At 41.7% G+C, this 27,384-nt stretch overlaps 2 protein-coding genes across 7 annotated transcripts in view; one reads left to right on the top strand and one right to left on the bottom strand.

The window, feature by feature from the left end:
- Positions 1–406: 406 nt before the first annotated feature.
- On the bottom strand, positions 407–27,384 carry LOC118413999. 6 transcript variants are annotated; one of them, XM_035817705.1, is made up of 6 exons: positions 26,749–26,833; positions 11,706–11,884; positions 6,216–6,312; positions 4,673–4,750; positions 1,593–1,670; positions 407–1,362 (listed from the first exon to the last, which is right to left on the bottom strand). In XM_035817705.1, the coding sequence occupies exons 3-6, from the start codon at positions 6,305–6,307 to the stop codon at positions 1,311–1,313; spliced, it is 300 nt and encodes a 99-aa protein (XP_035673598.1). In that variant the 5' UTR covers positions 6,308–6,312; positions 11,706–11,884; positions 26,749–26,833; the 3' UTR covers positions 407–1,310. The 6 variants fall into 6 exon arrangements, with proteins under 6 accessions (XP_035673598.1, XP_035673595.1, XP_035673597.1 ...); XM_035817702.1 differs by lacking the exon at positions 4,673–4,750 and adding an exon at positions 2,705–2,797; XM_035817704.1 differs by lacking the exons at positions 4,673–4,750; positions 11,706–11,884 and adding an exon at positions 2,705–2,797 and having other exon boundaries at positions 26,749–26,831.
- Positions 17,233–27,384, top strand: part of LOC118413998 — a 28,283-nt gene continuing 18,131 nt past the window's right edge. Inside the window, exons 1-2 of the mRNA XM_035817700.1 lie at positions 17,233–17,382; positions 17,779–17,932. Of these exons, the coding sequence (XP_035673593.1) occupies positions 17,817–17,932 (116 nt within the window). The 5' untranslated portion in view covers positions 17,233–17,382; positions 17,779–17,816. The remainder of the gene's footprint in view (positions 17,383–17,778; positions 17,933–27,384) is intronic.

The following is a 27,384-nucleotide window of genomic DNA, read 5'->3' as shown; positions in this document are numbered from 1 at the left end:
CACATCAGGTAAGGTTTGTAAGCGTGGTATGACCTTTGACTTCGTGAACTGAATACAATCCATTAGACTTTAAGTCCATCAAAACGAAAAAATGCATTTCTTTATCAATAAACTTTTCGAGAAGATTTTTGGTCGTTCGCGGCCGCCCATCGGTTGCCTCAGAGGGAAGGGGTTACCAGAGGACAAAGCATCCGCAGGTTGTGTGTATACCAGGCTATCTTTCACAACAATATTGTCATTTATGTGCTGAAGGCGTCTGTGCCTCGGGTGGCAATTAACCTATTACTATATCATAAAATGATTGTAACCGCTTCGATTTAATCTTCCACTATCTATGATTACGTTGATTTTTTATAGCCTGTAGGAAACCTAAGAACCATTAATTTTGCAACAAAGAGAACATCAATTGTTGTTTTGAATGTAAGTTTAATAACTTATATAATGTCACTGCCGTACATTGAGGTAATAAGATAATAATCAAGTGAGTTCATTATTACTAAACTATAAACGTGCATATGAAGCGAAATTAAAAGAGATGCAATTGACTAATCTATCAGGCATTCTAGGGTTCCAAATGTAGCATATGAGTAACTTCTCCCGATAATGAAACCCCTGGGAGAACTTCCTAGTGAGATTCCTGACGTATCTCACTCCGTAAAACATTTGAGGTATACTTTACTTAAGAGCTATCGACAAATTTCCAGATGGTCTACTTAATTATATGCCAAATCATAGGTCTAATATCTATCTATCCCCTTTTTATTCGTACTAGCTAATTGGTTAAAGGTAATCGTGGCACATCTACTGAATTGAGTGAGACCTCGTGACGTCCATGCACAATACAGGAGATGGTGTATAACAGAAACCCTGAAGTACACAGTGGATGGTTCTTATGAGGACTGAAGTGACAGCTTCACTGCTGAAGCCCTCGCGTGTTCGTTCTTGTATACTAAAGCTAATGGACGCAGAAGGTCGGAATTGGCCCCAATTGAGAAATGCTCTGCGGTCGTTGACCTACAATAGTTACTATGTTGCAAACTTGCAGTCAGGAATAAATAATCTGACCACTAACCTATAGTTAAAGGTAGCGTGCCATTGCTTCGCTTTCCGTTTCTGTTCCTTTTTTTAAATCATGCAAACCTGCAAAACGCCTTAAAATCTAACATAAATTTATCAATGTCTTTTTCATTACTCTGAGCAATGATTCTGCTTAAGTTGGAGTTTCTCTGTTACGCTTGACGTGACCATACTTTTTGCCACGTCCGTTTCCGGTCCCGATTAAGTGATTTTGTGACGCCATGTCCGGTGTGTCAGTCCTCCAGCACTGTCCAGCGGCGAGACGTCCTTGGGCGCATGTGGGACCTGTGGTGGTGCGGGTACAAACAAAATAACGTCAGTACGGATGAGATGATAAGGGATTAATGGTACTACCGACCGCGTGGCGGGAGAAACTATCCACCTGACGTTTCGCTCCTCTCACATTTCACTTTCATTTTCTTTGTTTTTCTAGTAATCACTTTTTTTATTTCTTAGACATTTGCTAAGGAGTGATTTAATCATATATTCGTTCCGAACAATAAAAGTCAGCGAACCTCAAAATCTGCACCAACAAGTTCCTTACGTCATCTTCATACGCTGTGTCGACATCGCTGAGGGGAGGATGGCCGCTCCTGTAAGGAGGCGAAAACGGAAGGTTTGATCAATACACGCACACACACGTACATGTAGGCACGCACGCATGCAGGCACGCACATACGCACACACACACACACACACACACACACACACACGCGCGCGCGTACATGTACGCACACACAAACACACGCGCACACACACACAGGTACATGTACGCACGCACGCACACAGAGACACACACACACGCACACATAAGCACGCACACACACACATAGTGGGACACAGACACGCACACTCACAGCCACACACACACACACACACACACGCATTCGTCCTTGCATAAACGCGCACACAAACACAGACACGGGCGCACAAACACAAGCAGACACGCATCACCCCCCCCCGCCCCCAACACAAACACACACACAAGTGTTCACACATACACTTACAAACACACACACACCCTACCCAAACAGGGTAAAACTCAAATATAGGGATTTTTTCCACTGTAAATGTATGAATGTGGATACAGCTACATAATCTATCTTCATACTTACAAATGAGTCACTTGCGTCACTTGATACTAGTCATTTCCTTTGGTAGATTTATCGAGTTAAGTATATTGTATGATAATGAGTAAAGTATATTGCAAGATAATGACTCGTTTAGGAAATTTCTGTCTGAAAAAATAGTAACAGCAATCAGCACATAGGTATCATAATTGGTAGTACTGATGCGATGAAGAACGCCAAGTAAGCCGTTAAAGAACGGCCTCGGATGTGCGGTGAAATAAGTGCTTCAGGTTGGAGTGCTTTTGACATAATTTTTTTTGTTAATTTTGCACACTGAAAGTAACGCACGGATTTGTAAAGCATCCAGGGAGACTTTGAGACTTTATTTGAAAAGTGCGTGTCAACTGCGGTGGGGTCTAACTTATAGCTGATACTAAAAGAATTAAGTCATTGTCAGAAAAGGCTTTAAAATATGCCCACTCTTTCTCAAGTGAGTTTCAGTGTCTGATCCTTTTTCGTTCTTGCATCATATTTGATACGTCACAGCGCATACTTACTGTAGTACTTCTCTAAGAGAAAGTTGTGAGGCAGGAACCCTCTTTCCAAAGTCTGCTGTGCGACTTGTTTGACAATTTTCATTCCACGGCGTTCTGTTATTAGCGACAGCAGCGCAGAACAAAGGCAGAGAAACTGGTTAGTAATGGCGATGAGACTAGAAGAGATACGAATTTAGAAGTGGGGAATGTCATGTTAGGAAAGAAGAATAGGTGTTAGAAGTGGGGAATGTCTTGTTGGAAAAGAAGAAAAGATGTTAGAAAGGTGACTTTTAATGGCATCAAACATTGACATATATGGCATCAAACATTGACCTGAGAACAATATTATTGAAGCTGTTGTCTGACGTCATAGGATGTCGCACGGTTCTGGCGTCTTAGGACAGGCTGTGACAGAACCAGCCGTTGAAAAAAGATCTAACAAGGCACATTTTCGGGAACAAGACAGCTGAATCTTGTGCTAAACATGCACGACTTTCCAGAAATGCTTCAAGTTTGCGATATCGTACAACAAATGGACCCGGGCCCGTAACAATGTGTTAGTAAGGAGACAAACGGTGAGATGGAGATAAGACAGACGGTGCAGTATACCTGCAAGAAGTGAAAAATGTACAGAAGGTTAGATGTTAGAGAAGTGAGTTTCTCAGAGCGTAATTATGGTGCCCAAGGCAACACATCATCAGAAGCCCGTGCCCCGTGTGTTACGCCGAAGGGCCGTTGAACGCTGTAGATATAGGCAACTTTTCAAACCGATAAAAGTGCGCATATTTTGAGGTAAAACGTGCTAAGGGAATGGCGTGAAGTTTAACATTAAAGAAGCACCTTAGTGTAACACAGGCACGCGAAAAGGTTCCCCGTTAGAAAGATGCTTACAACTTGGCTTGTATGTATATATTGTCATGAATTTTCTGCAACTTTCTGATCCACATCTTACCATGTCACGTATTGTATCTGCATAATGTGACGTCACGGAAGCGGTAGATTGCTCATTTCTTGACAGAGTAGAGCAGTAAAGAAATTTGGTGCGTAAAGGTTTTGTGTTGAAATCACAGTTCAACAAAGCTTTGCTTCATCTGTATCTGTATCTGTATCTATATAGCCCGTATAACCGCCCTTCGGCGTAACACACCAGCTTCGCAGGCACGCGACGCGGCAGCAGCTGGTTACATTACAGCGAAGGACCCGTCGCACCTAACTTTTGCACATCTATCTGCAAGCGTTGCACATAGATGTGCAAAAGAATGATTTCTACCAAGTTGAACACATATTAACTTTCGGGCTAATCCTTCAATTCAAAATGTTGTTAAAATGTGGCGGTACTAACCGGTGGCTATCTACATGTAGATTGTCCAACCCTTTTAACCGCCTACGCTTGCCGGCATTCCATGCCTATATGTATCCTTCATATGTTAGAGATTATGTTATCTGCGTGGCCCTTTTACGTTGTTCCATTGAAGAGATTATGTTATAAACTTTTACAACCTACTCTGTCTTATCGATCTGTGTGGAAGATTCATGTTACAGAATAAAGAAAATCCGCGCGCCTCCAGGCGGCTTGAGTAATAGCACCAATTCTTCAAGTTGGTTGCGCAAGCAAAGACTCTGCTTTGGTATTTTTTCTCATAATCATTGAAGTATGTGAATATGTGGAGACTTTATGACAAAATACCTGAGTAAGTGAATCTCAGTACGTTATTACATTGAGAAGTATCAACTCAAGCTTTTTGTTTACCGGAACTGCATCAAACCAAGATATCATTGAGACATTTATGTAAGGCCTGAATCATGTGTAGAAGGAACTTGGTGAGCATGCGTGTCGTGCAAGAGGGACCCAATCTATCTTCAAAGGCAGGCGACAACGGTTAAGGGTCCCTATGTTACGTAACTCTATCAGTAAGTGGAGAGTTCCGTTCCTGAAGAGAGGAAGGAGAAATCTCGATGAGCGCTAAGCACCTATCCTGAATGACTTACTCCAGAGTCTGGTTGTCCGTCGCCCTCCTGCCGAAGCCGGTGGTATCAGTGACGGCACATCTCCGGCTCCATGGTGGGCTGTGAGTGTGAGGTAAACCCAGACGGGCTGGCGTTAAAACAACCGCAGGCTGAACGACGTAGGTATCAGGACAGGAACCTCTATATATTCTATTAACACTCATTTGTACATGGTCAAAGGTGGGCTCTCACTGCACTTGTGGCACAGGTGCGGCACTGCGGGGTTCATAGATGACTCAACGAATTTCAGAGATGAAAAATTAATTTTCTACCATTTTGTGTATTTTGTTGTTTTCTAAGTTATACTTTTACGTATTACGCAATATCTGAATCATAAAAAAATCACCAAAATAAGAAAACAGTGCCGCAGTGAACGAACCCCGCAGTGCCGCAACGGTGCCCCAAGCGCAGTGAGAGTCCAACTTAATGAGGCGATAATAAAACCCTGAACACCAATCGGAGACGGCACATCTCCGGCTCCATGGTGGGCTGTGAGTGTGAGGTAAACCCAGACGGACTGGCGTTAAAACAACCGCAGGGGAACGGCGCAGGTACATGTATCAGGACCAACTTAAACTATCTAACCTACATACAGAACCTGCTTGGGGATGCGGAATGCAACCCGAGCACTGCCGCTATTGCTGCACTGGCTGCGGACAGACAGAAGTGGACAAGACTTGTGATCGACTGCTCCGCAGCCGACCGATGATGATGATTATGATGATGATTATGATGATGATGATGATGATCAGGACGGGAACCTCTGTCTATCATTCTATGAACACTCATTTGTAGAGCGTTCACGATAAAAAAAGTAAAGCCATAAACACCAACCAGCCAGCATCATTCTGTTCACCAAGTGGCCCTGGATTGATATCATAAGGTGCAATATGCATACAAGATCTAAGAGAATGATTCGATTTAATACAATGTTAGCAAAATTCAATGTTCACATCAGTCCACTCCATAGCTTCCGTGACAAGAACAAGATTCTATGTGTTGCTCTGAATTTCATCCTTTTCGATGTTGAAGGGGCAACCCAGTTGTCCTGAGCTGAATAATTGGATTAATAAATCAACAGTGTCCGGTGTAAAATGTTGACCATGTTCTGCTTCGAGCCTTCGAAGAAGACATGATCTACAACTGAAATGTAACAGTTTAGTACGTCTGCTGTCTTGTGTTTCCTTCTGCGTCAACCACCGCTAGCTACGGACGTGGTCAAAAATGACATAACACAGTAGAACAAGATTGTAACAAGTCTTAAAATGGATATCACTTCAGGACAAGTTCAGAACATTCTATTTTGTAGGTGACTCGTTGAACCACATACGTTTTAAAGAAAATCTGGAGTTCTTGATGATATGAGTATATTTTCACGATAAGCGTAAGAATAAAACATTCGTATATCATCACATTGCATTGCTTGTACTTAAGCATAAAAGACATTGTAGCCACGTATCAATTAGAACAGCAAAACAAACATAGGCTACGTTTCCATGAACCATCATGTAATGAGAAGACGTACTTGCAGTTGTACCCGTGCGCCAGTCCTTGCGAGCTCACCACGATCGCCACGGCCAGCAGCAGAGCCACCCCGGATACGGATATCGTCCTCATGGTCACTGCAGTCAGGGAAAAGTTTGAACACTTTCTAATAGGTGCTAAAACGGTCCTAAAATTTCTAATAGGTCCTACTAAGGCACTGAAACTTTCTTAAAGGTCCTGCTTAGGCACCAAAGCTTCTGAAGCTTCTGAAAGTTTCTTATATATCTCCTTCTAAGTTTCTGAAGTTTTCTTATAGGTCCTAACAAGCTTAAGGTTCTGAAACTTTCTAAAGTTATAGATACTTCAAAGGCTCTGAAATTTTTATATATATATATATATTTATGCCCAAATCGGTTCCGTGGGTGGTAATAAGGTCCTGTAAGACTGAAACGTCAGAGGGAAAGAATGAAAAGCAAAACTAAATTACATCAATCTTTCTGTGTGGGAGACATACTGGTATTATCTTTGTATTCTTCATAAAAGCACCGTAGATTGGCATCATGCCCCTATAACTATGGGGAAACATGAGTCCACGGACAAAGAAAGAACTTTCGTATGTCAAAAAGAACATATGAGGGAGACAATGTCCTTATTCGTATTACAAAGCCATTGCTATTCAATTGAAAACTTGATTACGTACTACCCAGGCTTGTTAGCGTTAGCTTCTGGAGAATCCCGTGACTGCCAATTATCTGGCGTCCCGTCACGAGGGATGACGTAAAGCGCCATAAAACTTTTCTTCAAGGTTTTCGAATCCAGGCTGATTGCCACAAAATGTGCCCGTCACAAATCATGAACTGAGCTCGGCGAGCTCCAAATAGGCATTTTCGGACAAAGTACGGCCGACGTCCTTGTGATTACTCGGGCTTCGGACGATTTTTAGCAGCTCGTCCAGCTTTTACACAATATGTAAAATACAAGCATCACCTGTCTGGGTTGGGGAAATGTATTCAGAGGTCTTGTTCAGAATCCCCCTTCTTCATTCTCTCGGCTGGATGTCTCTCGTTAGTTTTTATGACGGGATGTCATTGAGACTAGAACATTTATGACCTAGACTGCTCCGACGTCTACTTACGTAAAAGTACTTATGATACATGAATTGAGTCGTATACGATCAATAGTTTTCAGAGGAAAAAGGGTTTTGAAATAATTGATTTTTGGCTCGATTTGTGCGAGAAGTTCTCTCCCCGACCATTGCATAGCCTGAGTACTGTCCTCCGTAGTGACCACTAGCTTGATCCTTTCACTTGCTAATGGATAACTATTACAAGCCTTACCATTAATCCATACGCTCAGGGTCAAGTGGAAATGCTGAAATTTTATGACCAGGCATACCTGAGTGAATTATCTTATCATATTGATCGAGACGCATCAACTAAAACATTTTATTTCACCGGAGATGCATCAAATTGATATATCCTTGAGAAGTTAATGCGAGGCCTGCATCGTGTGAAAAAGGAACTTGGTATATGTAGGACCACATGTCGTGCAAAACGGGTCCAATTATATTCAAAGATAGACGAAAACGTCTAAGAGGCCCTCGGTTACATAATAAGATCAGTGAGTGGAAATCTTCGTCCCTTAGAAGAGGAAAGGAAAATCTCGGGGATTCCGCAGCGAGACTCGGTGAATCACTAGTTATTCGTGCACTTTTGCAAGGACAAGGTTTCTTTATGAAACACAAACTTCATCGCGACTTTATTTGCAGTTCTGTTCAAACCTCGTATCGGTAAAAGAATGAAGAAAGTTTCATGAGTAGCTTCACCAGGTCAGTGAATGGCTGAATATCAGAGTTCTTTATTCAAAGCCATGTATTTTTCAAGAGCCTGCGTTTCGATGACCAGCTGATATCTTCTTCAATGCTATGACTAGCTCACTTTGCACTGCTGCTGGCTAGGTGTCATTGCTAAAACGTAGTTTCGAACGCATTATATCATTTTTGCATAACAATAAATATGTATGTGACAGTACTTTATGTAAGGGACTACATTCTACCTGCAGTGCAAAGTGAACCAGCCATTTTTGCCACGAAGAAGGTGACAGAGGGTCATTGAAAGTCGTCCAGAAATCATTTGGTCGTGAATGAAGAACTTTGTAATTTTTTTATCAGAAGAAGAAATTTGAACGGACTTTAGAGTCCATTCCAAGACACCATGAGGGTTTTTAGGCGATATTTATAATTAGTCTGAATTATTTTGAATAAAAGAATATCTGAGCCACAATAATTAAATCATTTTCAAAAAATTGACTAAGAAAATACTCATTTATTTGAATTTCTTTGAATATTTTAGAAACATTTTGAAAGTAACTGTACAAAAATATCTTTATTTAGAATAATTGTGAAACCTCTCTGTGATTATTTCACATTTACAAATATTTACAAAAAATGGTAAACCTGGCCAAATGATAAAATTAGTTTATTGCCCCCATAAAAGTAAGCCCTATTGTTGCATATGTATATTTTTAGATTTCACTGCTGGGCACTGGTGGGTCCTTTGTGGTGGGCCATTGTTGCATGGCACCCAACTATACTTTGCAAGGATGTGTGAATTGCTATCTTCCCAGCCCACCGAACCATTTACAAAAAATAGTAGAAAATGGTAAATAATGGTAGAATGCTGTTATCATGTTTTAGAAACCATTAGAAGTATCCAATTCCACACCATGAATATTTCCAAAGTTTTACAGGACCAGGGAAATATTTATAAAGTTGAAACAGTGTTAAAAATATTTCTGAAGTATCGAATGTCCTAGACATATAATTACAAAACTTTAAAATCAATTCTAAACAATGCCAACAAACATCCGCATGGTGTCTTGGAATGGACTCTAGTAAAATGATATTCAGAAACTGAAAGTATCAGAACTAGAACTGAATTTTCAAGTTGGATCTTTATGATTTTCAAATTGGATAAAAAGAATCGCCATTATGGAACGCGGACTTAAACACATATTTCCTTACTGTCGCTTCTATGAATATTGTATAACCTACATGTAGATTTTTCTGAATGAACTTCAATGAAGTATCATACGACGCTTTGTCACACACTGCAACGTGTCTTTTTTCATACATGTAGATTGTATTAGATAAAACCTACTTTTTTTCTACTACTAGTATGATAAACGTCAAATCGTATATCATTGCATGATCAACTCATAAGACTTAGTAGTTCCTGCATGTTCATCTGTCCGGTAAGCCTGCAGTAAGCCGTCTGGAACCAGTTCCTGTCATGATCAGATGTGGGACATCATCTTTGAAGAAGCCGCGGGCTGCTCGAGTAGCTCTTACCGAATGAAAAACAAATTAGCTCACAGGTAACTTCACAGGTGCAGTAATGTCGCTGTCCTTGCCAGAAATCGGTTCCGAGCAAAAAACAAATAAAACGTCTTGTGTGCAACGCTTTGCCATACATTGCACCAGAAACTGTCGTGCAATAAGCTTTGAATTGACTTGACCTCAGTCACATCTAGTTCAGTAGGGTTTTTTAAACTAATTGCAATACATGTACTCTTATGATGTGTCACTTACCTGGCGATTGGCATCCAAAGCATTAGATTGAAGGTACATTAGCGGAACATTGGCTTAGGTAATTAACTTCGTGTACATCCAAGAAACCATTTACTTATAACGTTTCATTAGCTGGGATATCTAGGTCGATGGGTAATGAAGAAGCTGTCATTATCATTTTGTGTTATCCTCCATGGAATCTGCCGAACAAGGGCGTTGCCATACATTCTGGGACATTTTCTATGAAAAACGCTTCTGATCGCAGTGCAACTGTTTCTCAAAACATCGCTATCGAAATGGAAACCTACACATGACAAAAAGATCACAACTTGTTCCTGTGAGAAATGGTCCTTGAATACATTCCGTATTACAAAATTCCTTTTTTTGTTGATGATAAAGAGCATCTTTGGCAGAGTGTGCTTACCGTAGGAGTGGATCTCATAATCGGCTTTTCTGGAGATAACTCTGGCAGCGCAAAGCTACCCATAACCGTTTCCTGCCCATAACACTGTTTTTTGGAACTGTGGTGAAGAAATACATGAGCTTAACTACTTAAACTGTGCCTTTTTACTCAATCACAGATACGAGACGACATGTTTTGAGAGTCAGTAGCCTTGTGAATTATTGCGAATCATTGAATTATTGTGGTTTTTGTTACCCGTATGATACGGTTCTTCCAAACGCCAATAAAAAACAAGTCTTATCTATTTAAACGTGCGCGCAGGCTTAGCTATACTTATCTCTCTACATGCATGCGGATATATCCTTAGCAATCAATCATGGGCTATACATGTATGTACATAAAATGCTCAACGATAAAGATATTCCTCTTGATAGTACCCTGAAATCGTTAAAGCTTTGATAAAGTATTAGATCAGATGGCAATCTCTGGTAAGAAACCAGAAAATGTTGCTAAAGATCGTCTTTGAGACATACAGCTCCTCAATGTAGGTTACCGTCGGCAATTCTTCTAACTTGTGATAACCCGGATTAGTTTGAGGAGTGACTAAGTAAAGAGTAGTTGGCACATATTCAATTCTAACAAGCAGACTTTAGCTGATTTTACAAACACTAAAGCCGATGACAGAATAATATACTTCGTAATAAGAAGTAAGGTTTCCTATTTAGAGGAAGAAAAGCCTATTCCTATTGCTGCTTGATCTTGTGTTGGATATATATCAAAGGATGAATGTTAAGAAAAAAAGATCAAATATAAGAGGTTCAGAAAATTTGAATTGCATCAAATAGATCAGACGAGCAAATTGCAATCGTAATCTTCCATGTAGTAATCTTGCCGTAAATTACGTCCCATTATATCCTACCGCACCACTGATGATGCTCTAACAGACGCAGTGCGACACGCTAACAAAGGCAACATGCGAGCATACACGAATTAAGCTTATCAACAGCTGGAAACAATGACTGTCTAAAGTCCGCAGTGCGAGTGAGCGCTTAAGCTAAACATGGATTGATCAAAACTAAATTCAATTCAGGGAAACAAACGAAATCTATCGCTGATGCTGGATTTTGTGTTTGAGATCTTGGAAAGGAATTATCAAATTAGATGAAGAATAATATTATTATAAATCCGTCTGGATGAATTCGACGGATACACATGTAGTAACAAATGTCCGGAGGTACAGTTCCTATGTGATATCTATCCACAACACACCTATAACAAAACCACGACAAAGACTGATCTACGAAATAATAAAAAGCGAATAAACAGACAAAAGCGTCAACTCCAAAATGCACAAAAGTGTTTTTCACATGACCTCTACAGGCAGATTGAAAGAATCTGTCATATAAAAATGGATAAACATTCAAAGAAAATACATCACATCAGTAAAAGTGACGACTATAGATCGCGGTACGGAGTTATGACCACACATGAAGGAAAAGGGATGAAGAAATCAATGGAACGGGAAAAAACATTTCCTGGGCCGGAAGAACTCGACTTACCGATTGTTTGGCAGTTCACAAACTTGTCCGAGCCGACGGACCACGTCAATCGTTCAGAGCAGGCTCACCGGTGATGTATGTCAGCACGTCAGCACAGCTGTACCGAGAAGTATCCTCACAAGTACACGACGCGCTCAGGAAGCAACTGGTTGTCCGCTAGGCAAAACTGAGGCGTCGGACTGAAACGTAAATGGAACAAGACTGGCCTCTTAAAAGCAATATGGTAAAGGCCGGGGCTACCTCTCACTTCGTTTGTAGAACTAATGCCCACCGGGCTGCCAGGTGATTCCCAAACAGATCAGTCTACTGCGATCTGCCCCGGGTAAGGTTTATTCTCAAGTACTTATAAGTGGTGGTGGAGATAATGTGGGCGTGGTGATGTCATGGCGGTGACGTCGTTTTGACGTCACTACTTTTTTCTGGGATCCAGCTAATGAGAAGATGCATCAGGTTACAATTGATGGTGTCCACCCCCGTGGAGTCCACCGGGACACAGTCGGATGGAAAAGGAAATCAGGAATGACAATGAAATATGAGTGAGGGCTTTATTGCCCTAATTCTGGGACGAAATCTGACACCAGTGTGACCTACCTAGCGCCATCTATTATTTCTTTCCCAGGAAATGTTTAATGCAATCCTCTGAGGTTCTAACTAGAGTCCTTCCGAGAAAGAAGAAAAAAAACTACCGAACCGACATCATTAGAAAGTTTGAATCTGATAGCATACCACTCTCGTCAACTTTTAATGATGAAGTACTGCAAAATGATAAGTCAAGACGACATGGTGGGATAAAGGGGATTCAATTTCGGTATAAAGATGAGGACTTTGTTATCGTTTTGCGTCATAGGAAGTCGTCTCTGCCCCTCTCCTGAACTTTCGGGAACACCCGTCCTTCTTATCACACACGTGTCCTTCAGCAAATCTTTGTTCAATGGCTCGGAACCGATTTCTGGCAAGGACAGCGACATTACTGCACCTGTGAAGTTACCTGTGAGCAAATTTGTTTTTCATTCGGTAAGAGCTACTCGAGCAGCCCGCGGCTTCTTCAAAGATGATGTCCCAGATCTGATCATGACAGGAACTGGTTCCAGACGGCTTACTTCAGGCTTACCGGACAGATGAACATGCAGGAAATACTGAGTCTTATGAGTTGATCATGCAATGATATACGATTTGACGTTTATCATACTAGTAGTAGAAAAGAAATGTAGGTTTTTTTGGTGCCCTTCTCATGGTACTTGTAAACATGAGGATATCACAAGCAGGTTTATTGTATCCTTCGATTCGACAGTTCTCATAAACACATGAAATAATGTTTTATATTAGAAAAGACAAAAATATGACACTTGCCTGAAGCCCCATTTAATTGTGGATACTAGAGAGCTTGTTGGCTTACTTTATTCAGTAAGAGGAATTAAAAGATTTAGTTTATCATTCTACTTTATAGTTTGCAATTGACCATACGAAAGCCAATGTACTTCTTTGTGTATGCTTCTTTCTATGTAGTAAGCTTCTATGTAGTAATATTACTATAGTATAAGAGTTCAATCCGCAAATGCAATATTTAAAACACATAGGTAAAGAGAAAGTAGAAAACTCCTATATCTTCAAGTAAGTTTATCATGAAGTGTCAACATTAGTGAAATTGCAATGTTAAAATGTTGTGACGGTCAACAATCTTCCGAGAATGTTGAGACCATGCGGCTTTGACTTACTGTCAAGTAAACGTGTGATGAACTAATGGATAATGGTGGAAAAATGCCCCGCAAGTCATTTGTTATAATTGGCCTTGCCTCACAAGCCCCGCCCCCAACACACAGTCACCACTCACCAGACTCCGTGTCCTGGTGTCCTGTTGGATACGATGCTAATTTGACATATAATTGTGTAGTGCGTGAGTGAGTTAGCTTCCAGGAACATAGTTACTGTTTTTTCCCAGAGACGCTTTTACCCTCATTAACTACGCGATGGGACATTCAATTATCCCTAATGCCCTCGGACCAGGGTAGATTAGGATCTGTGCGTATCAGCGAGGTTCTTATGACCCTGAAGATGTTTTCAAATCATGGGGGAGAAAGGCCTTGTAGTGGGTGGATTAGCCACTTTAAAATCTAATCGATCTCTCCAATAAACGCGGGAGTTCTAATAAGCAGCAATGTTCCAAGAAACCACGGATAAGATCAGTTGTGACGCGGTAAGATTGGAACTTCCTGATCATAAGTCACGTTTCCAATACCTCTCTGTACTTACGAATGTTGGAAGTCAACAATGTCTTAACTTGTCTGTTTCTTTACCTTCGCAAAACATTTTGTTTTCGGGTACGTACGTGACATGTGTTGTGTGGAAAGCTGTCTGTCTGCGAACAGAATACATCGAGACGTCGTGGATGGATCTTGATGATATTTGGTATGTAGGTATAGTTGGCAAAAAGGAGGAAGAAACTATTGGATTATTGCCCTCTAGTAGTTTTCTATGGCACTGCTTCAGAACTTCCTGTTTTGACATCTCGTGTTCTGCACAATCTATGGTCATGACATTTGGTTGTTGCAAAACCCTTGTGGTCAGAGGGAAGGGGCATCTAGTTTCCTTTGCACAAATAGAATCACAAATTAAATTCTCTACGGTGCTCTTACTGCCATTTTACAAATTTGTTTCGATATACTCGATATGGACTGTATCCTTTTCAGATTGTCTTTAACTTAACTCTCCTAATGCAAAGGTCTTAGTGCTCTTTTGAACCGACTGCAAAAAAGGCATCAACAACACATTCTAGACATAAAATTAGTGGTCCCCTTTTCTTAGCGAGCCTTTCGGAGCCACCTTCTCATTGTACTTTGATGACGAAGACCTCGAAGGCATGTGCGGAGATGATGTTTTCACCAGTTAACCAGAAAAGTACAAGGCGACACGCGGTCCTAGACACAAGAAAATGGGTACACGATGCAGAGACACGTTCCGTAGTGATTGTTGTCAAACAATTTCACCTTCCAGAACCTAAACTATAGATCACCGAACTCCTATTCCGCGCATACTCGGCGTGATGAACACAATTATGATAACCATCTTGTCCGCGACGCCCCCTCTCGCCTCGTCTTCTTCAGAATTCCATTTCTTGGTTCAATCCATTAGCTGGTTTCTAATTATAATGCACTCCTGTGGTGGTAGGCGGAAACAGGACAACCAAAAGTCACCCACCATTGAGGCTATCCCGAAAGCGACCATTACTAAGACTTAGGAATACTAATAAGTCGCAGTGCGGCGTGATCTTTCACCTGTGTCCCAATCCGTCCCTAATCTTCAACATTTGAATTGGCACTAGCTACCTAAAGGAATGTATCCTGATGAATGTAAAAACATGTCACACGAAGGGCACCAAAACGTTATCTGGACACACTAATGTGGAATATCATCGAATCAGCCATGACTTGAGTCGGACAAACTTGCATAGTAACAGTCGACAGGAATAGATACGAGTAAGATGAGAATAATGGTTCTGGAAGATTACAGACCGTTTAGGTGAAAGCTTTGTAAACTGCCTTGGAGATATTTGCACGTGGAGTCATCGTCTTGCTTGGCCTATTCAAGACAAACGTGGAACAAATGAATTTCAGTTCCACTAATCTGATCTCCTGTTGTCATTCTGCTGGTCATACACAGTCCAGTGCCGAAGTAAGCAGCACTTAAAATATTGCTCATTTGACAGATAAGAAAAATCGTCAGATGGAATCTATAGACACGTTACAAAACTCCTTTCTCTGAGCGCGTATCGATGCAACTCATCGGAGTTGGGGTGTAGTAATTTGAATTACGGCATTTGCATGTCTGGCAAGGTCGACGGCTTTTCCAAATCGCGCTTAAGATGGATGACTTAGCTCTCAATCTTTCACAGACCACCTCAGCTCTTTTCTTGAACAGGAAATCTCTTAAGACTGCTTTTTAAATTATTTCATATTCATGTCGTCTGATTGCTACTTCCCGTGTGCCTCGTTTGGTCGTGGCATCAAATGAAGACAGCTGTGATAACATATTGCTCCAAATAAGGACGTAAATCATGTTCTGTCTTGAAAATAACGTTACAAGTCCGTGTCTACTGCATTTTTTTTCATATGATATATCGATTTGCCTCGTCCTTCAAAAACGGTTACCAATCCAGGCATATATGTTGAAGAAAAAGATTTTTTTATCTATTGCAAGACATTTGTACACGGTATCAAGTATGACAACAATTAGTACATACAGTAAAGGTATAGAATAAAAGTTTTCATCCTACTTAATTTGTTAGTAAACATTTACAATAACCTTTCCTAATTTTGTACGATACAGTACTGCGGAAATTGCAGAGGAATATTTGTTTGAGTCGGTTCTGGCCCTATGTGACAATCTGAAATATCTGAGCAAGCTAAGGCGACATTGAGTATTCCTCTCATATTGATGAAGCAATCTATGTGCGTATACTGATCACCGAAAAAGATGCAAAAAGAAGATGTAGAGCAAAACATAATCGCGTACATTTCGACCCCGTTCAGTCATTTTAGTCGCCAAAAATGTTGGGGATGTTTGTGAGTTAAGCGGATTTGAAGAATTGCTTGAATCTAATGTAAGAAGAAACGGAAGATGCTCCGGATCCGTCCTTCAGACTTAGACTTGAGTGCCTTCTGGCCTGGATATCTACCATCAAGTTGTTGTCATTGTTTCGATCGATCATAGCTAGCTCCTTCAACCACTTTCCAGGGGAAGCTGACCTTCTCTTGAGGTCTTCAAGACGCTTGAATTGATATCGACGTGTTCTTAGAAAACGATTACGATAGTGCATTATTCCTTTGAATACCTTAAGGCCAGTTTAGACTCTGGTATTTCATTCAGATGTCTATCATTGGCGTTTTATTCGAGTTGAGCTGCCTGGAAGAAGGGGGTGGGGGTGGCAGCATACATTTCTGTATGGTTGAATGCCAGTTTATAGTTTTTGGTGTATTTTTTTTTTATTCATAGTATTTTTTGGAATATGAGTGTCACTAGCTAACCATAACAGCAATAAACTACAAGAATGATAACCTACTATCTACAAAGGACTCAGAAGCAGCAAACAATACAGTTCCACCCCTTTTCCACGGAGGCGGCGACCTCAAATTTACTGTACTGTAAGATTAAGTACTTTGATAAAAAAAAGTTTGCAGGTTTTATGTGTTTTATCGTCTTTAAATCGATAGATATTTACATCAGGGTCAAATTGAAAAAGCAAAAAAAGCAGAAGTACAATTGTGACCTAGCTAGTGTGTGTGGGGGGTGGGGGTGAGGGTGTTGGGTTGTAGTACATTTAACGGCGTATTGTATTGGATCGTTGTTGCCTTTTGCGATATTGGAGTGGGGGGGGGGGACTTCAACCGCCTCCTTCAGCTGTTGATTTAGTTGACATTCTTACAGTACTCAAACACCATTTCCTCAGTAACGGCAGAAATATGGCCACTAAACCGACCATTGTAAACGAATCAGCATGTTTGGTTAAACTCTGAGAGGCCGATTTACATCGGAAATGATTTATGCTTTCGCGCACAAGTAACATACTTCTTAACCGTGAATCTGCAGCTCTGCGTCGTCCATATTCGTAACCTGTGGGCACAAAAGACAGATGAACTATTGCAGGCTCACTGTTGGAAGCGTGAGGCTGAAAGGCTCATAGGTAGGGTGATGAATGCGGCTGTTTGCCTTTAGGCGGTGCAGATAGATTTCCATATGTCTGCAATATTGTAAGAATATCGTCTAAATGTACAGGGTAAGGTATTAATCTTGTCATACCGTAATGAATAAGTATTGCAGCTGTACACGTACGCTACAAGTTTAGTATGCAACCGTCCCTAGGGTCTCCTTACGACATCTAAAGACTCTGAAGTCTAGGACCCCCGATAGCTCACGGGATCAGACGTTTTATCTAACCTTCCCAATTAAAAACTTTGTCAGGAGAGGTATTCATCTCCTGGCTCGTCATTTTATGTGAAGAATTAACCAAAATTTGAAAAGTTTTTAAACGGGTAAAATGAATTTCAAACAACCGCCATTTTTTTTTTAATGTCTGCAGACGACACGCACAGAAGATCCCCGAAAAAAAAAAAAAAGATGGCGGCCAGTTCCCCGGACGTCACCCGTCAGCCTGGTCACGGTGCCCGGATGTCGCGAAAGTTGTCCCTCGTTCCGGAAATTCCCGCGGGCGGTCTACTAAACTACAAGACCAAGTGAGCAAACTCTCCCCTTCTTCACTAACTGTAACAATTTGAATATGTAACGAAAGTTGCCAGACGTGTACTGACAAAAGACGGTGTGGGATCACGATCTGGCGGACTGCCATTGCCCGAGACAGGCAGTCGACTACGTGATGATCATTAGACTGTTCTTATCACAAACACGTAACGAGTAAGAGCCATAAGGGCCTAACACACCAGCTCTCTATATATTGGAAGTTGGTACGCACTAGTGTAGTATAAGGTGCGCATGGAAAGAAGGCATTATTAGTTCAAGGCGTCGCAAGCCTGCTTTAGTTCATAATGTTTTACGAGTTACCAATGCTTCTGTGGGGCTTTTACCAATTAATCTCTTAAGATATTTTAACGTCGGTTCGCTCATTTGGTCGTTTCTCTGCCACATATTCTGAGGAGAAACAACCGGATAAGTTAGCCATTTCCAGGCCTTCCTGTGGGGGTTGTATAGTAGCATTTGTGGACCAATTGGCCAGAAGAGTCCATGGAATGGTGAACATTTCCCCCTGTGTCTTCTGTGCCGGGCAATGAAACCTTTATGGTGGCCAAACTCCCCTGACAAGTATTCTCACTTTAGCAATCGTAGTAAGTCTAAAAGAGGCTACAGAGTAGTAGTTGGAGCTGATCTCCTGGCACACCTTCGGGGCAAAATCGTGACGGTTTCTGACTGGCCTCGAAATCTGATGACGCAGTGCCACCCACGTGAAGATTACCCGAAGATCTGCTCGGAGATTAGGCTGCAGGCCGCATTGGATGGATACTAGCTATTTGTAATGATAGCAAAATGATAAATGATGTCATTTATGGTGGGGTATAACGGATGAGTCCCTTCAGGCTATCTATTCTTGCTCCCCATCCACACAGACAATATTCTATAATTGATTACGCCGATAAATTTTGTTCAGCGCAAAGAAACTGTCCAAGGTGTTTCTGGATGTCCAACGAGCCCCTTGGGTCATCACTGATCTCAAACCACCAATCTATTACTTTAGACGAGAGACACAAGTTTCTACCAAGCCAACTACGCTGGTCATAGGGAAACTATTTGCAAGAGGGTTTGGGCCAGAATAGAGAGGTGGAGGCTATGGTGACACAGCAAGTGGTTGTAAATCTCTGTTGCCGTCAACAGTGCCGTACGGCCGTTAGGTCTATAAACCAATTATGGGACATAAAAATTTAGTTGACTAACATTAGCAACGGAGGGGGGGGGGGTCATGGTGAATGATGTTCGTCCATCGGGCTAAGAAATATTGATGAGACGACGAGGACCATCGTTGTAACTTAAAATACAAATCTTCATTCGACATTTCTTAAGCTGTACATTGACTGCGGCAGTGCCGAGTGACAAAGAAGTGATTCGCTGTACATCTGCTTGTAGATTAGTGTAAACTCCCCTTCATCCATCAGTACCCTGTCTATACCACATCAGTCCGCGCAAACATCACGTATCGTCTCTGTCAATATTAGCCCAAGCTTCCTGCTGAAAGACGGCCCACCGTGTTTCCCACAACGTTTACCAAAACCCAGACAACCATGGGCTACTTGGGTTTCCCTTAACGTTTTTCTCGCCCCATGGAAACAACTGGTCATTCAGACTTGGACTCAAGAGAAGGTACGGGCACATACGCTTGAAGGTCACGTGATCTGTAGCGGGGCCGCTGATATTTAACGTAGGGAACAATCGGTGCATTGAGCGTATAAATGTCGAATGGACGCCTGCACATGAATTTTAGCGTAATACCTGTACATGTACGTAACCACTAGGGCTGGGTATCGGTACAGCGTACCGGTACGACACCGGTTTTTCTTATTGGACCGGTCCAGAAAAACCGGACCTAAAAAAATTAGGTGGACCGGATGTTGGACCGATTAGAAAATTAACAGATTATTTTATCAGGCATTCACCCGTTTTGGCGCTCGCAGGTGGAAGAAAATAACAAAAGTGAAGTAGAGTAGAGTTTATAGTAATTTCTACCAAGTTTTACAGCAAATCGTACAAGTGCAGTTAGCGTTGTAGGATTTTAAAACGCCAGTGTAAGTCTAATACTCCACCAAACTGATTTCTTTGTAGTGAAATGGACCATTGGTATGAGTCATACTGAATCAGGTCCAGGTTCAGGTCCGGACCTGGACCTGATCCTCTGGACCTGAACCGGACCTGGACCTGAATTTTCTGTACCGGTACCCAGCCCTAGTAACCACTCTTTTCCGCAATAGCGTAAAGCGTCGTGCCCCCCACCCCACCCCCACGAGACGCACAAAGTAATTATAATTCAATGACTCAAGAGGAGGCCATACACTTTAACGCTTTATTTCCACTCAATTTGAAGCCGAACGCTGAAATTTAAGGTAGGACGTAATTGATGCATTGCACTTATAGCGGAGTGGACGCCTGGAAGCAGGGTCAGGGGGCCGCCATTTAACGCCATACATGTACGTAACCCAACCACTGTCTTCCGGAATTTAACGGTGCGTTCACCCCCTCGAGATTCACAAAGTACTAATAATTCAAACTTTTACTCTCGCGCATACCGTACCCTCCTACGTAATCTTTAGCCTAATCATCGAAATTTAACATAGAGCGTAATCGGTGCATTACAAGGATAGCGTAAGGCCACAGCAAGTAAATCTTATGGATGACATCAGATCATTAATTTTCGCCTGATTTCAGAAAAAACACACACTTTTTTTCCTCTTCCAGGATGGTTAGGTGGACCAATTTGAAAATAGGCAAACATGTTGTGTTGTAGCCTAATAATCAGAAGTGACACTAGGGAGGTAGCCATGGCTATAATTGTAGAAGTGAAACTTGTTGGATAGTTGTAAAAGTGTCACCAAACCAATATGGAAGCCATGAATGTAGTTGCCAGCTTGGCAAGTGATACCAGTTTTACTACACTAGTATCACGTTTACTACACTAGCTCACTTCTTTGATACAGGACTTAATGCCTTGTTAGTTGTTATGCCACGTTTTGTCACTTCAAATTTTGTTACGGCGTTTATGGTGTCTATTTTGAAAATTTATCCATTTTCTTACCCATCTTGTTTTCTTTTGCACTATCTCATTATTTTGCGCTCTGCATAGGATGTCATCAATACAATTTACTTGTTGTGGCCTAATGGAACCTTGAATGCCAGGTTGCCGTAACTGTACTGTGTCTTCCTGTATTTAGCAAATGGTGTTAATGGCGCCCCCACCCATGCAGCACCACCCCACCCCCTCCCGATATAATCTCCAAGGAGATCCTACGATGGCATAAGATAGTACTTAACTGGCCAATGAGTGTAGTCAACTAAGAGGTGTGCATTTCCCCGGTAGCCAAACACACTCCTAAGCCGGCTTCACTCCACTACCAGCTTTTGATACTATCTTATGCTACTGAAGGATCTGCTTGGAGATTACTCCCGAGACGCCCAAAGTACAGAACGACGGACGCCGGAAGAAATATGACAAAGTGTTTTGGAGTCGATAACATGCGGCGACGGAAAAGAATTCACAAACAGATTTTGCTTCTTTATCTACACAAGACGACAGCATTGCTGCGACACCATGGTCCATGTTTTGATGAAACATGAATAAACAAACACGAAGCACTCCTAATGAAGATAGAATAGCTCCCAAAGGTGGAAGTACGGTCTGACAGTAGAACGTAGCGGCGGTGGTCTAAAATGGCGACTGCCACCTCTCCGGACCGTTCGCGCGGTAGGAAGAACGGGAACCCGGTTCTGCACAGGAGGAGGGGATTGACGGTGGCGAGTTGTACCGCTGGTGGCGCACAGGCCACGAGAAGGTATGAATCAATACGCCATTTCACCAACAGGGTGATTAGCATAATTATAGACATAAAGTGGCGTTTTAATGAGTACGCTGCAGGTAGTAACGTGGCTGCGGTACCTTGAAACTTTTTTCTTCAACTGTAAAGATGGAAAATCCATTTTTTTTTACACCGGACTTCGACTGACGATGGAGGTGATGATGGAGCCAAGTAATGTCATATTTCGGACAAGCACTCCAGGCTACCGCTTCTCCGTTCCTAAACTGTGACAGTGAACAAGTCTGATTTAAAAGATGATGAGCAGAAAGACTGAAGCTTTGGTGACTTGGAGGCCTTTAAAGTGTACTAAATCACACGGATTTGGCATCGGCTGATCATGAGCACTGAAAGTTGCCATTCTCTATTAGACCGCTTTGCTTGTCGAGAAAACAGATGCATTTGGGGCAAATGGGGCAATATGTTACCAGAGGAGTAAGCTGGTGTTAGTCATAAAGTTACTCAGTTGAACACTTGTCATCACCGTTTGACAAAATCCTAAGATTTCTTTTATATATAGACTGGTTCAGTCATAGCATAAGGGATACGAGTATCAGTATCCACTCACCCTCTCAAATATAGAATAGAATCGAATAGATCGGAATAGAATCGAATAGATCGGAATAGAATCGAATAGATCGGAATAGAATAGAATCAAAAAGTATACCAACTTTCGTATGGGCAATTACAAACTTTGACATAGAAATACAAACTATATCTTGAATTCCTGCTTAAATTTATGACAATTTACACAATCACCCCCCCCCCCCCTGTAAGCACGGGCATAAAACCTGAAGTGTTTATCAACCTCGCACAAAACTAAGTGACTTCTGAGTCTACTGCAAACTCCACGCGTGATAAACTGGGCAAACACATGCCTTTGTTGAGAAGAGCGCGGGTGATAAGGACTGCTTAATGGTGTAATGATCATTTCACGTTGATCAGTCTGTTTAACATTCTCAAGTTCGCGGCCGTTTCTTCTGTTAAACTGGAGGAGAACAATGCCTCAAAGGAATTCGAAGAATGATGGGCTGTGCGTATGCGTTTAAAACCCGATATGTCACAAAGACGATAGACGGACTTCTTACAATGAGGAAGGCATTCAAGCTGCAAAGAAGCTACATCCATCCTCTAAATTATTGGATAAACACATACGGTGCCCATGTAGGCACGCATGCAGAAGGGACTTTTGCGTGAGCCACCTAAAGTGTTTGATAGGTACTATAGAATCATCCCTCCAATGGCGTAACGAATCGCGGTCCCCATTTCGCACGTTCAAAAGTTCACCTAACATCGATCCTCCTTCGGGACAAAGACTCGGAAACCGCCCATCCAGATCTATATAGATCAATAGACAACATCCTTAAATCCCGGTAAGTCCTTCCCCGGCAGTTTTGGCGTCAGTCCCAAGATTCTCCGCCCGGGGCGACAATTGGGAGGCGATCAGGAAGCAGTTGAGGAGGCAATTTGAGTTTTCCCCTAGGGCAGATTTTGGGGAAACGGAGAAGACAAACTAAATTGAAATGAGAAAACATCAACGTGTAAAACGTGAGAAAAGGGGGGGGTTTTGAAACAAAATATGGCGTGTGAAACTCCCACTTGCAACGGACGGACACTCAAGAAAAATGTTAAATCATGTCATCTATTCGAAGATAAGTTGACTATCTATTCGTTTAAGTGAAGATAAGCTGACAAAACAACAATAAGATACAACCAATAAAATTCGTCATTTCCACTGTCTTGTAAACCAGCAGTTCTTCATGCCTCCGCATGCTAGCTTTATCAGATTTGTGATCTTTGAATAAGCGCATGTGTATGCGATGTTTAAAACAAAAGATTGACGACAACAATCTTTCCTGCGATAGTACTACGATCATGCTGTTAAATCTGTAAATGTCTAATCTGTATCTCTGTGGTATTTACCACGGCATCATCATCATCATTTGTCATCCTCTTGAGAGGTGATGCAAACGAAGTTGGCCTTCCAGAATTGCCTGTCCTTCATTTCCACGGCATAGAAAAGATTATAAGGTAACGTTAAGCCATGTTGATTTGATTATATGGGTGATATGCTGTGGGAACCGCAAAACTGATGGAAGCGTGCGAATAAAGCAAACTTTGGTAAAAAAAAAGGCTTCATTCTGAAATATAAGTGCTCAGAAACGTTGAAGACACGACTAAACACAAAGAGTATGGTGTACCAACTAATAGAGTCTTCCTTTTTGTTCTTTCATATCGTCTTTGACCTTGGAAATGATTTGGCAATCTATGGCATTAGTTTCCGTTTACCGGTACTTTTTGTTAATCTCCGGTGTACATTTGCTCATATTGCAGCACATTACGATTAACAACATGGTTGAAAATTTATTTTGATTAAAAAAAGCTGAAATTGATTCAATCGCACATTTAAGGCACATAATGAAATCAACATGATCATACCATCAAATTGATGATTTGACTGATGCAGTATGCGTTGGTTGCTACGAGACTCAATCTTAACGAATAATATGTAGTTACACAGCGGGACAACTGACTTCGAAACGTGAATGAATACATAGGTAACTCATTACATGTATATAATGTAATAGCACGTACGTAAGTGGGTGGGTGATTTGATAAAGTTTTCGCCTAAATTACCAACCTAATGTTATTGTTTGAAGCTGAACCCTTCAGTGTAATAATACATCTCCATGTGGATCACATTTTCACGTATTACACGTATCTCAAAAAAGTTGTACGCATATATAGCCGCCCACGATGTCCCGATCTTCAACAGACTACTGTCGAGATTATATTCTGCTTGAGTGTCATCAGCGGCGAAAACTGGAACTAGGATAAGGCGGAATTAAGACGGACAACTCCTAATCCAAAGCCTTTGTCACAATTCAGGCGAACACCGCCCGAGGTTTTCTTTTAGATCGGCTGGAGTTCACCAAATTTCAAAATTGCCCGTGTGTTGACCGTATTTTCGCTGAAAATCTGCCTTGCCACATATTGGACTGGTATTTCATTCCTAAAATTTTGGTTATTGTCATTTCTGGCTTATTGGTGCATAGCTGAGATTTAAATCCCAACGGCTGAGCTGCTAAAATCGAACGAAACCCTAGTAGTCGCTAGGACGTCGGCAGTACTTTGGGCGAAAAGGCCATTTTGAGCTCAGTTGCCGACACGTTGGCCGAGATCCGGTGAGATATGTTATGGAGGATTAAGCAAGCAACGACTTAAGTCGTTTACTGGAAGGTACTTATCATGGGCTTCAGAGAAAGAGGGACGATAATGCAGTAGTAGTAGTAAAAATAGTCTTCTTTATTTCATAGGAGAAAATTTAAGAGCAACATGGATTGAGAGCTAGTTTGCAGCAGAAAGAGCTGAATTCCAAAGCTTTTCTATTACGAGTTGAAGGTCATATTACAAGTTGAAGGTGCTATTACAAGTTGAAGTCCAGAAAAGTTACGATGTCAACACACATAAATCTATCTGAATATCGGCAAAACTGATCAGACTGCTCGGATCTCACGAACCTATCGTCAGGAAATTTTCGATGATCTTTAATCTATCCGAAAGGCCATTGGACGTGTGATACACGTCCAAGAGGGGAGCCGCCGCATTTACACCCGTACATAATCAACTACAAAAGATCCATTATAAGTTTCCTAGATGAACTGGCAAGAAACAACAACAACAGACAAAAAGGAAGCTTGCGTTTTGAAAACCTTTCACCTCGATGACTCTGTATAATGACTACTTATATCCCTACCGCGAAACTAATAAGCCCCCCCCCCCCCCCCCACACACACACTTTATATAATTTCTAAAAGACTTGTCTGTACCCTGCTGCTTTCTCCGCCTAGCACTTAGTATTTGGGAGTGTGGTAGTTGAACACACCAGTGGAATAGCGCCCTGCTGTAGTGATTGCACAAAGTTGTGTGGCCTAATGGCTATTAAAAAGGAGATGGGCGCCGCCATATGTACCATCTGGTGCGGAAAGTACCTTAACTTTTAACTGTAAGTGTGTAAATCGGGAATTCAAATGTATGGGAATAGGCTCCTTACCAGGCGCTTCAGTTGTGCTTTTTTCTTAATCTCGAACCAGATCCACGGTGCGTAATGTATAGTATCAAACTCCCCGTAGGTGCCCGTTTGGCTCCCTTAGCCGGCTATACTCCCTGGCCAGCTTTGATACTATCTTATGGCACCGTAGGATCTGCTTGGAGATTACTTTTTTTCTGACAACACAGGACTTCTTCTATTGTACTCGGGTTCTGTTGCATTGTGTCTGATGTTACCAGCTGGCAACAACAACAAGAATGCAATACAAATGCTGCGACATCAGAAATAAAACTGATATATAGAACCTACTAAGTAGGATAAAAGCACAGTTGCTTATTATAACATAAGGCAAGACGTTAGATCACCTGCAGTTCTAACTACAGTCGCTATAAGGCACCCGGATAATATGAATGGATATCGATAGCCGGTGTAGTACGCATGTGCGCGTTCCCGTCTTGTACACGGTCGTTGCCATTTTGAAACGATCGATGACCGATAGATACCCTGTTCGAGTGCATCATAACTTTTAGGGAAAAACATTTTTTTAAATGAATTACAAAAGCACGTCGACAGAAAAATGTTTACAGCCGGCACGCCATAACCTGAATCGAACAGTTATCGATCAGGTTTTCTATGCAGTTTGAAACGCGTCTCGCGTGTCAGGTGGATGAAATTTCATCCGAGTTTAAAAATTAGTAGAATAAAAATGTACAAAGAAAATGCAACACTTACGAGCTCGAACACGATTCAAACCTAAAATCTTACATTAGCTTTAGTAAATACACCACGAAATATAACAACTTGAACGGAGTGTGCTTAAACGTTTAAAGTGACAAGCGTGTTAATACACGACCGCTTCAAATGCGATAACCAATACGAGAGGGAAATTAGTGACTGTCCCGAAGGATTTCAGCACTTCGTCTGTACTTACGTTTTTCCTGTAGAGCTTGACTTCCTGGTACTCGACCAGACACTGCTCACAGCCAGTTCCTCGGCGTTTGTTCTACAGGACCTTTCGTTCCGCTTATAAACCTTGACGGGACATGCATGCGAGTTAAACTGACGAATAGGAAAAGTTTTTACCCGAGGATTGTTAGAAATTAATAAGTAGTTTTGAACAAACTTCATGTCATATCGACCGCCATATTTGACCTGATAAGACATGAATAGTGACCCTGAACGCTCATTTTCGCGATAACATCCCCCTCTGTCATCGTTAAAAACCATCCGCTCGCCCTGAGATGTATCCTCTTCCTGTGGCACCACCCTTGCCGATACACTGTGTCCATAGATTCCAATTATAAACGACCGATCGTACAACAGTGGGGCACACGGGGAAGGCGACATAATTGGCCTGCAGATGCAGTAATACTGCAGGTGGGGGCCTTGTCCCGGGCCGGCCTTGTTACAAGAATTCCTCAAGGACGACAATTTTCATATTGTTTGGCAGGAAATACCGCAGACTTATTGGAAAATCGCTAAATAAATCCCCGCCGAAGTAGTTCTTATAAGGTCGTAAGATGTGACAACTTAACACAATGGAATATTCAAAATCGATTGGCAAGCG

The sequence above is a fragment of the Branchiostoma floridae genome, chromosome 4 (assembly GCF_000003815.2).
Source record: "Branchiostoma floridae strain S238N-H82 chromosome 4, Bfl_VNyyK, whole genome shotgun sequence".
Lineage (NCBI taxonomy): Eukaryota > Metazoa > Chordata > Leptocardii > Amphioxiformes > Branchiostomatidae > Branchiostoma > Branchiostoma floridae.
The sequence above is the reverse complement of the archived record's forward strand: the minus strand, read 5'-3'. Positions and strand labels throughout refer to the sequence as shown.